We start from the raw sequence: 12,314 nt of genomic DNA on the forward strand, positions 1-12,314 counted from the left end.
AAACAAGGACCTCTACCTAGACAATGATGTCTGAGATCTCACAGTTAAATTCATTTATTTATCTATTTCATTCTAGTGTTTTTAGCCAGCCAATTTGGGTGTGTTTAATTACCCATTTTATGCATTGGTGATTATGCTATACTGTTCTCAAAACTTGGCCAAAAATATCTAAAATATATAATAAATTAAACATTCTGCTAGCATACAGGATCTCAGTAATGATGCAACATACATTTATAATTTATTAAGGCTGTGCTATTACTGAACAATTAAAATGGAACAGCAGAAAGAACTAGCTGGGAAATAAATCAGTAGATGTCTAATTTCATAGCTGTTGTAAATGTATAAATGTGTGTGTGTGTGTGTGTGTGTGTGTGTGAAAATCCAGATTAAAGAGAAACCTCTCCATAAAAGACATTTATATATTTAAAACAAAGATAATATAGATTTTGCTTTAACAGTTTATTGAACATGCCAAACTAGTGGATGAAGATGACATACTAGCTGTCATAATTCTTGCATGTGTTAACTATATATTTTACAGCTCAGTTTTCTTCATATGTAGAGCTTGATGCACCACATGCCTACATGTGAACCTACACTGAGAAGCTACAGAGGAATACATTTATCTTCATGGAGTGAAAAAATCTTTAAAATGGAACAGAGCACTTTGTCTAGTAAAAATACAGTGTGCCTACATTACAGAATGATTATGCTCTTCAGATTGATGGGTTTGGTAGCAAGCACAGTACAGTTCAAAATACCAAATTGTGATCATATGCATTACCACTGTTACATCATCAGATCACGATTGGACTCCCAAGTACTGACTCAAAGGATCTTGTCCCCACATTCTGCTTCTTTGTACCAAGGCAGCAACAGCCATGCTGGCCCTGGGTAAAAATTCCTGCATGGCACAGTGTTGCCACGGAAGGGTGTTGTTGTTTTTAAAGGAATATGGAAAGAACTTTAAAAAGGTAAAGGTCCCCTGTGCAAGCACCAGGTCATTCCTGACCCATGGGTGACGTCACATCCCGATGTTTACGAGGCAGACTTTGTTTACGGGGTGTTTTGCCAGTGCCTTCCCCAGTCATCTTCCCTTTACCCCCCAGCAAGCTGGGTACTCATTTGACCGACCTCGGAAGGATGGAAGGCTGAGTCAACCTTGAGCTGGCTACCTGAAACCAACTTCCGTTGGGATCGAACTCAGGTCGTGAGCAGAGCTTGGACTGCAGTACTGCAGCTTACCACTCTGTGCCACGGGGCTCCTGGAAAGAACTTACCCATGGACATATAACACAAAAACAAACAGTTCAGAACTGCAGCCTGCCCAGCGCAGCCTCTACTGTGACAACTAATAATTTATTTATTAGGTCTATGACCGCAGTCTTGGACCAAGGAAAGAGGGAGGGAGGGGAACACAAAATAAGGATAGGAAACATAAAATGTAGTAAACATAGTAAACATAAGACAATATTAAATTAATAGTGCTAAAATGCAGCTCCAACAAAATCTTGTAATATTAGTTAAATTGGGAGGATGGGACATTAGGGGACAAGTACAACAGATACAGAGACTTGTGCCCCTTTTATATGTAACCCTCAAAAGAATTAGGAAGCGAGTTCCAATACAAGGCTTAACATCTTAACATCGTGGGAGAATAAACTAGTTTATATGAACTGTCATTTTTAAAAATTATGGCTGCCGCTGTTGCTACTACTACCTTTTACTCCTAAGTGTTCTTGAAGAAACTCAGGGAAGCATAAATTGGGTTGAATCCCATGGAACTGTTCTGGTAGAACTTCCTGTGGCACACCAGACTTCCCATGCCACAGCCTTTTGCATCAATGGACGGCACTGTCGCCAGTAGACCAGATCTACAGGATCTGACCCAATATTTTCCCCTCTGCCATTTTACCCTCAGAACAATCCAGTGAGGTATTTTAGACCCAAGGTGAACTTCCTAGCTGAGCAGCAATTTGAAACCAAGTCTAATTCTCTAACCACTATACCACATTCTAATAATAATAATAAATTCTAATAAGTTCTAATAATAAACCTTCCATCATTTATAATCCAGTCCACAGGAAGTGAGTTTTGCAGGTCTGTAACAACATACTGACTGCAGTAGCACACTGTCGGTTGGATCCCCCCCCCATTTTTTCTAGTCAATCTTGCCAAATTTTCCTCCTTACTAGAACCCCTCTCTCACGTGGCTTTTCCCATGCAGGCCTCATGATACCAAGCTGTTGTGCCCACCTGACAGCCCAAGGCTTCTTTGTACCAAGGCAGCAACAGCCATGCTGGCCCTGGGTAAAAATTCCTGCATGGCACAGTGTTGCCACAGAACACTGGCACACTAGGCAAGTGTTCAGGACTGGAGCAAGTGTGCAGGGATGTACAGCCAGAGAAAAAAGGGGTCTCCTGGCATCCATCTTGTGTGCCAAGCTACAGAGCCAACTGGACAAGTTCAGGCTTGTTTGCCTATTTCCCCTTGAGAGGACACTGGGTGTAACCTGGAAACAAAAGGACAAAAGCCAGACTTCTTCAGCATTTGTTCAGCACTCTCCTGCAGCAGATAAGGCACACCTCAGTAATCTCATCAGACACAGGACTCCATTCAGAGAATCGGGATGGACACAAACTCATCAAGTTGCTAGCCAGTCCCTCTAATTCACCCTCTCCTTCCCCTGACAGATAGTTTCCCAGACCTTGCTCTCATCTGGAAATCTATAGCCAATACTCAGCCAATACTCAGCCCTAAGTACCTAGGCATTATTTCTGACCCTGCCTGATCTCCTATCTTTTCAAACTAAAACTCCTAAACTCATCAAGAGCAATCAGACCTTTTGTCTGCTGGCAATGATAGGCTATTACCAGACATTGCCAGGCATAGTGAAACCATACCTTCAACTCCTCTTTGGGGTATAAATATCTCCCCGTTCACCATGGCAAATTGCGAGTGTTTTTTCTTGGATCAAAAACGTGAGCCCTGTACTTACATGTACAGTTTTCCTTCGCTTTCCTTACGAGAAATGCTGGTCATTACTCGCTCCACGCAGCTGCCTCTCTCTGGACCTCCCTCCCTGATCAGTAAATATACTTTCCCCTGAGAACCTCTAATCCTTGTGTCCGTCCCCTCCTACCTTTATTTTCCTAGTTCTGTATGTATCGGGATTTGTGTTTTTCTGTGAGCGTGTATACAAATTTGATTATTTTTAATAAAACTCTTAAAATTTATAAAAGTTTCTTTATTGGGAATCTTTTCCACGGATGCGCTCATCTGCGTAAAAATAGGTTCAAATATTCCCACGCCAATCTCTCGCAAAGCTCTACCAGTCTTCTAGCTAATTTCCCCCAATAAAAGGAGACCCCTCTGTTTGGTGTAACAAAGCATAGCCTTTTTAGATAGTCAAAGGTGACATCTCCTCCTTTTTTCACCAAGTTGAAAAGTTAGTTGGATCCAAACCGAGGTTCCTAATTTTACATATATAAGACCACTGGCATCCAATGAAGAAGTATGGAAGTAGAAACTATTGTTGTCACTATGTAACAACTCAGAGGAAACAAGACATTTACCAGAAACAAATGCAGCACAGTAGTGGAGTCAATACCGTTCAAGCAACTGATTGCTCCATGCCTAGTTGGCCCCATTGGCACGGTACTAGCTGAGGTACCCCTGGGTCCACTACTGTCCAGCCTCAGTTTCTGGTAAGGCTGGGAATTCTCTTCACCAGCGCAATGGCCAACAGTTTCTATTGCCAACCTGCTTCACTAGCTGCCACAGTATACTGAGGAATACCCATGTTGGCCTGCTAAGGCAAGAACCACCAAGTCTTCTGCAACATCTTAAAGAATGACAAATGTTAATGGCATATGCTCTCATGGGTCAGAGTACACATCATCAGATGCCGTTACTGGACTACCCTAACTCTTCATTTATACAGTTTGTCACCAGAAAAGGACTAATTAGTGGACTGGAATAAAAGCTGTTATTTGCTGTTGAAGCTTATTCATATTCTGCTCTAGCAAAAGCAATACTACTAATGATGATGTCAAAAACAATAGTATAAATGTGATCTGCAAGAATGAAGATTACTTTGTTTTTATCCAGTTTTATAAAGCCAACTCTTCAAATAGGTTGGCTTCATAACTATCGGGGATGGGGGATAGCTGCAAAGAGGATAGCATGGCTCCCAATGAATGAGTAAATAGACAGCTGTCATTCACTAAATCGCTTTTAATGGGAAAGGAAAATTTACATGAATATGCACTTCATTTAACTAACAATAACTTGTCCTTCAAGTGCACAAAGAAAACCTGTGATTGAATTGAACTGTAAATACACTCAGTAACGTGCCTTGGTCTGCATATATTCCTGCCTGTATTAAGAGATGGGTGGAAATGTACACACTATGCTGGATACCAGGGAACATGTTAGATAATGTGCACTACCTGACCTGTCAATCTGCACCCACATGTTCACTTGGAAGTGCATCCCACAATTAAAGCACCATGAAGGAGGATCTCTAAATGTGGAGTTTTTGGGGTTTTTTGGCATGCATGCAGTAAGATGAAGTGCAGGTCTGTGTACACAGAATTGGTATGTGCAAATCCCCTTATAGTGGAAGCATCTTGACCAATCAATCAGTACGAATGAAAATCAGTTGTAACCTTCCCAGATGGGTGCCAGATACACCTTTGCTACTTGTATGCATATTTTACAGTGTGTGTGGAAATTCAGTTAAATGTGATTGCCAATGTTCACGTTTAAATGTCCAAAAAGTGCCTATTTTTCCAGCATTTGTATCATTAATCTGTGATTAGCATATGTGAATGTTAATAGTCACCAATTTTTGAAAATTCCCTTTAACTAATACATGGATTAAACAGACACACACTCAGCATGCATTCCCAACATACAAGAAGTAATTTCTAGTATGGAAATGGATCCTGGAAATCAAGGCACTACTATCATGGATTAGAACTATTCCATCTTTTTCAGGGAACAATAATGATTAAAAGACAACAGCGCAGGGCAAACTGGTTAGCCAATCTATTACTGCTAATCACAATAGGATGAACTTAGTGATATTGCTCTAGTTAAGGCAGTAAAATTACATTTTAGCATGAGCAACTATATTAACATTAATTTACTTTTGTGCATCCTTTCTGTAATACTCATATTTATTCTGAAAGTACAGTTTTTATGAGACTGAGTATGTAATGAGGGTAGAGGAACACGAATCTAACACATATACATGGCTTATAATTCTGTAACCTTTACAGCACCTTTTTCATCAACACTTCCACACAAATAATTAGAATGTGGCAGTAAATACTTAACATTAGCATGAACGTAAACAATATTCACCAGTAGGGTTTTTTTTAATGATCCGGACTTTATGTGGTTTTTTAAATTACAAAATCACAGCGAGATCCAGGGAGGAGGTGAATATAAACAAATAAAATTCTACGATTCCCCTCTAAATTTGCCATCCCTACGGCCTCTTAAGTATCCTTGAATGGACCAGAAGTGATTCTTTCTTATCCCAACCAAAGTATATTACACACACAATTTATTTTTTTAACAACATTTTATGTCCTTGGTCCTGAGCAAAGAGGAAAAATTGTATATTTCATGATTATCTTCCTAGAGGTAGATTTTTTGGGGGGGATATTTTGTATCAGGAACATTCTGTGGGCCGTTCTTACCCGTGCAAGTCTTTGCTTTTCTGTATTAAGTCTTTTTGAATTGTGCACTGTGTAGATTTGACTGTATTGCACCAAACCTGAACTGCAAGTTCCATACTCATCATCGGTTTCCTGCAGAATAAAATATGATTAAAAAACCTTGTGTGCACACATACATGTACATGCAGAGCAGTAAAAGTATTTTACTGGAATGGGGGGGGGAGCAATCAATAAAAAATTTCTGTAATTCTAAAGAAATTGAATCGTTAAAAATTTCTGTTATCCAAAATAAATTTAAGTTTGTAGCAAAGTGTAATAGCTGCCAAAGAACAACTTTTAAAGAGCGTGAGGCTTTCAAGTGAATCAATTGCATTCCAATGCATATATTAAGCATTGACACTTGACAGGGGAAACAGACTATATTAAAACTACTCTGTATTTTCAAAAGAATATCGGCGGTGGACAAATAAAAAAACCCAACCAAATAAACAAACAACATTGATGACATGCCCTCAATACTTTTATACTGCTAACCTTGAAAGTTAAAGAAAATTTAGCACACTAAAACACTGCCACCATTTACAGATCTCAGGAAACCTAAACAGACAACTACACCTTCTGAATTACATTTTGCCGGTAAAACTCGTTTGCCTTAAATTCTCAGCTTGAAGCAAAGGCTTCAATTGTGATATCAAAGCAATCAGCTTTATGAAAACATACATCCTGTTAATGTATCTTTGAAGACCTCTGTTTTTCCATGATAAAATATGCAAACAATAAAGAGATTATTCAAGCGGATGCATAGAATGACAGAGAGTTGCCAGAGGGCTCGTTATAAAAAATGTATCATTGAACAAAGGGCTAAGCATATTTCAAAAGTCATTAAAAACACAAATCTCGTGGGATCTGTAAGGTATGTGCTTCAAACTGAAGAAAGAAACAAGGTAAGAAAGTACAAATTCTATTACATACCTTGTTTTTCAACTTACTCCTCACCTCCTTTATTCCTTGTTTTGCATGACTTTTTGCCTAGTAGAGGTGGGGAGGAGAAAGATTAACTGGCTTTACAACACAGTGTCTTGAAGACTGCATGATATGAGGTGAAATTTAATTAAAAATTAAACCTCTCACATTATGTGATATAATGAAGGGAAATTACTTCCTTTGTTAATTTCACACATGATTGCTAATAAGGTTTGAATGTATTAAAAGTTGGATCTTGGCATATGCATATCCATGTTATGAAAAATATACTAATTAAACCAATATTTCCTTAATATTTTTATATGTGAAAAGGTACATTAGTAGAAACAAAGACTAGGGCAGCCACATGTTGAATGGGTCACAAAAATATTAACTTGAGCTGCAAAGTTAGAGCTAATCAAATATGTGCAGCCACTATGGCATGTTGAACGACATGTTGAATGGGAGCAAGGTTAGGGCACTGATGTTACCATCCAGCGCCATCATAGGGAGAAATACTGCCCAGCACTGGTTATCCAAATGTATATGATAATTAGATTGACATTTCATTGCACCACATTATGAGAAGGCAAGAATCACTGGAAAAGACAATAATGCCAGGGAAGCTGAAGGCAGCAGGATAAGACCCAACATGAGATGGACTGACTCTATAAAGGAAGCCACAGCCTCATTTTGCAAGACCTGAGCAAGGCTGTTAAAGACAGGATGTTTTGGAAGACACTGATTCATAGGGTCACCATGAGTTGGAAGTGACATACATATAAATAGTCAGCCAATTTTCATTCCAGTCAATGCACAAAAATGAGAGTTACAGTCTTCCTTGGTTTAGAGATCACGTAACCATTCTATCGGCCAAATAACTGCATTTGAGTTTGCCAGATGACATATGTTTTTGCAAAGAAAATGTTAACTTGTTCTTGCTTTTCTCAAAATTCATTTCTGTTAGATGCCAACATGGATTCAGATAAATTGTTACCTACATAAATGGATGCAGATAAAAGACCTGCCACGTGATTACATTTGGCCTGGGGCCCAATGAAGTGTATTTCCTTCTAGTCTGATTTATCTCCCTCCCTCAGGAGTCCCCCATAAGCTGTGAGAGCACTTCCCATTTAAAGTTTAAAGGAACAGGTGGGCAGTGTGTAGGCTGAGGTTAAGCAAGCATCTCTCTCTTAGCATCAGTTAACATGGCCCTGCCGGGCCTTTTCTGTCTGGTGGGAGCTGTATTTCAAGCTCTTTGGGGGTGACATGTGGGTCATTTTCTTTGTGAGCTCCATGAGGCCACTCGACAAGAAGAGTCCACCAAGAGCTTCATAGATACTACATGGGTGAATTGTTCCTTTATAGCTTAGAGGATTTGGATGTTTAAAAGACTGGTGGTTAGATGGGCTTCTCAAGAAAAACTAAAGCAATGCAGAAAAGCTTAGGTGCATATCTGAATGCATATCTGACTGCATTTGCTGTCTGTCTGGGCTGCAATGCCTTCAATGAAATGGGAGCCAATCTAGGTACAAATTAAAATGAAAGCAATGCAGTACAGTACAGATAGTAGGTCAGCCATGACATTTTTCACAGTTCTACCATTGTTGCAAACCTTTGTGTAACACATAGACCCTAACTGTGCCTAGAATTCTAAAGGAAATTAGATTTAGTCTTGGTACAGGAATACACATATTCAGTACTGAAAAATTCAGGATTAATTGGCAAATACTGTGGGAGGAAAATCTAGTAAAGAGAGGAGAGAGAATAATAATTTTCCACCAACCTGTTAATGAACTGTATTTAAATAATAAATGAGCACACGAATATACAGTCCCTTTAATGTATTTACCTGGATTATTTTTCTTCATGAGTTCAGTGTGATTTTGAACTGATGTACAATTAAAAATTCTCTTTTAAAAGGAGATTAAGGAACTGATTTATTTATTGATAACTGGAGCCTCAAAGGAAGGCTGTGGTTTGGGAGAACATCTTTCACACAAAGAAGTCTCCTATGTATCTCGCTTAACTTAAGGGTTGCTTTACATGGGACATTTTTCCTACACTAACATTGCAATCCTAAACAGATTTACACCTTTACTGTTTATAAGGAAACAAACAGGGCTTGTGCGCCAGTTGTGCATGTAACACTTCAGTTATAACAATATTATAGTTACGAGAGTAAAAAATTGCCACAAGTAATGCTCTCAAAATGCACTACTTTTTTGCAACTTGACTTAAACACATACAGAAATCTTCCCTATTGCCACCAATGAAACTCCAAATAGGGCCCCAACCTCTTCTCTGAGCTAGTGGCTTAAGGCCATAGCAGCAGTATCTTAATTATCCATGAACTGATGGAAGGACCCAGCACCATGTATGAGAGACAAAGAAATAGCCACTTTTGAGCCTAGAAACCAGACAACCATTGTAGCCAATACCTGGAATAGCCTGAACAATACAGTGGGAATTCACCACAATGCTTGAAGGGTAAGATATTACCAAGATGCAAGGAAAGTATTGGTGTGAAAGTCTATAACGGACAGTAGCATTAAAGTGAAAGGGAAGCCCAATGTCAGGCAAGAGGCCAAGGAGGAGGGTCTTAACCTTTTCTTAGAGATGCAAAATGGCACTTGTTATGAATCTGGAAGAAGCTGTGATTAAGACAGGTAATTAGGAGACAGTGACTGAGCTTCCTTGCCACTGAACTCTAAAAAATTGGGTTGTTTTTTGAAGGAATATTCAAATGAAATAACTCTCTCACAGAACCTGACAAAACAGCCTTCAGTTTAGTATGAACTCCAGTATAGTATAAACCATGAAGATGGGTAGAACCCCTAAGGTTCCCTTCAACCCTCCACCTTGTGCCCCAGCCTTCCTGGGAAATGGATTGGCTGGATCCTCTGGTGTGGTGCGAAAGGGTGAGGTGTGTTATGGCATTATTCACAACAACACAACCTAATAATAAGTATCCTTTAATGGAATTGAGTCGACATGGTATAAGCAAAGGATCGTGTAGGGTTTGCAGACCACTTCCTCCAAACTAAATCTTAGTATACACAATATTATTTTGGAAACAAATACATCAAATATATTATTTTGCTATGTTGGATGAAAACAAAGCATGGACTTGCTTATACAATATTTATGTAAAAATGAAATGGAACAGGGAGAGATCTTACATATTGGTATGCTGTTTTCATAGCTGGGCTAGCTTTAGTCATTGCTGTGTTGATCAGAGCACCTCCTTTCTGAAACATAGAATACACAGATGTTTTGAAATCTTCAAAACATGTATTAATCCTGTGTTCAGCAGAAGTATAACATTCAGGTTCTACAAAAAAAATAACACCCTTATTTGAAATGGGGAGGGGGGGAGAATCCCTAACCCTCTTATACTCCACTTGGAAGGCTTCCACAGCTGCATTTTGTCTGCTGCTGCCCAAGGGTTATAATATGTCATTTATATACTTGACACTTTTATCAATGAACTTTAATGTAATCATATAGGGCACCGTCCACCAGGAAGTTCTCCTTCATATGCCCCCTTTAGATGAATGGAATTTGCACAAGAGAGGCTTACACAAAGTTCATTGTGCGCCTACTCTCGTATCTGTTTTGTACTTGCCTAAACTTTTTCCCTGCAAGCTACTACATAATCACATAATGTTAATACATGGAAGCCACAGATGCATTTTGTACTGGAATACAGATACCATTGTACATCACAATGACACCCCTTATCAGGGGTCAAACTCGGTATTATAAGGGAAACATGGATTCCCAGCTCTGCATATCTATCTTGGGGTTTGGGGTAATTGGCAGAAGGGAGAACAGTAAGTAACCCTTCCCTCTGTCAACCAATTCTTTCCTACAAACACCCCTCAGTTTTTTAAAGTGTTCTCCAGCAAAGCTACAAAGTCAAAAATAAGCGTAGGCCTATTTCTGGTAAATTAGTGTAATTTGGAATGAAAATATTAAAGATACCTTGCCTCTCTAACAGTGAGGGGTAGCCTTTATTTTGTTTTTTAATTGCACACTCATCCCTATCTTCAACACTTAAAAAAGGATGTTTACAGAGCAATGATACATTTTCATTCAGTTATGGAATAAACTGAAACTGAGAAGTATGAAATAAAAGCACTTTGAGTTGACATGGCCCATTAATAGTGCAACTTAATTTATCTTAAATTAAAACAGCTATTTGCTCTGGTATAATGATATATTTTCCCTTTTGTTGTATTTTATAATATTCTACTAATATTATTCTCCTAAAAATTTGATGTCTTGAATCCTACCCATCAAGTTTGTTAATTATTAGCAGTGTTAACTCATGAAAACTGTACAAAAATCAGAATCGATATTAGTAATATTTATATTAAGAGAGTTGGTTGGATACCATGAGCCCATTCTGCTATTAGCAATGTATTCCAGTGAAACAAAATACTTTCTGCCAATATAAAGTTTCATACCTTAACTGTATACATCCACTGGTGATATGATTTTGAGTTTCCTAAAATGTAAGGAGTAAACGGGAAAATTGAACACACTTTAAAAGGTCTGTAAAAACCACCCACAGTTCAAAAAGTCAGGACTGTGTAATATCTAGTGAATTTAAAAGGTTCAAGGGTATGCCAAATTGTAACATGTTAACCTTTGACAGGTTTTGTTTTTTTAATTTCTAGGAATATTTTACACTGTATTGCCTTCCCTGAAGAAATGTACTCCAGATATGAAACACACTGAAAACTTTTTAAATATTTGAACTATATTTTTAATTTCAGAATTCTTTAACGTTTTATGATACTGGTATAAAACAGGCATACCAAGGGCCGTAAATAAACAATCTATCAGGCATAATAATAATTTATTGCATAATAACTCATCCCGCCCCCCCCCCCCCCCGCGCTATCTACAGTAGCCACCACCTCTGTAGGTAAAACAGACAAGGAAACTGGGAGAACTACAAACAGATATATATTCAGTAGGTGCTATTACTTTACTAAACAGCTCACAGTGGTCAAATTAAAATTTGATTGCTCAGGAGAAGTAGCTTTGTTTCCCAAGAATTTTAGCTAAACATGTAAGGACTTCTAGCTTCAGGTTTTAAGAGTGAATTGTAAACAATAACACAAATATAAAAATAATGTCAATAACAAGGACAGTTGCTGCAATGGAAAGGTCTACACCAATGACTTGAACTTGCAAACATGAGAATGCACAAGTTTTCCAGAGCGTACGCCAATGTTCCTTTGCAACACCAGGAGTTCCAAAATCCTCTTAAGCTCAGCAATAAATCTGATGTCTAGAGCTAGGAGGAAATTCTGTTGACTTGCTTTTGCTGGGGCAAAGCCAAAGAATTAACAGAACTCAGCTCTTAGACCACTTCTAAGGTTGGAACGATTCAGGATGGCGGCAGACACGTGGCAAATATGAGTCACCCAAAACACCTACAAAATAGGATGGGAGGACAATTTCCAGTCTAGAAGTGATAGGTGGGAAGAGGTGCTGAACCCAGCTAATTTTTGGTTGCAGAGCGCTGCTAGGGAAAAAGTGATTTGAGAGTACAGTTGCCAAGCAGTAGAATGGTTCACACCAACTGTTTGGCTGCTTGAAATCACCTCATACAGTCCCTGCTTGCTCAGTGGCAACCCACT

At 38.7% G+C, this 12,314-nt stretch overlaps 1 protein-coding gene across 1 annotated transcript in view; it reads right to left on the bottom strand.

The window, feature by feature from the left end:
* The window catches only part of DENND1B (DENN domain containing 1B), a 278,172-nt gene that overhangs the window by 16,809 nt on the left and 249,049 nt on the right, over positions 1 to 12,314 (bottom strand). Inside the window, exons 16-19 of the mRNA XM_056844351.1 lie at positions 11,130 to 11,170; positions 9,840 to 9,908; positions 6,667 to 6,723; positions 5,716 to 5,826 (exon numbers count right to left, since the gene is read on the bottom strand). Of these exons, the coding sequence (XP_056700329.1) occupies positions 5,716 to 5,826; positions 6,667 to 6,723; positions 9,840 to 9,908; positions 11,130 to 11,170 (278 nt within the window). The remainder of the gene's footprint in view (positions 1 to 5,715; positions 5,827 to 6,666; positions 6,724 to 9,839; positions 9,909 to 11,129; positions 11,171 to 12,314) is intronic.

Source organism: Euleptes europaea, chromosome 2 (assembly GCF_029931775.1).
Source record: "Euleptes europaea isolate rEulEur1 chromosome 2, rEulEur1.hap1, whole genome shotgun sequence".
In the NCBI taxonomy this organism is placed as follows: domain Eukaryota; kingdom Metazoa; phylum Chordata; class Lepidosauria; order Squamata; family Sphaerodactylidae; genus Euleptes; species Euleptes europaea.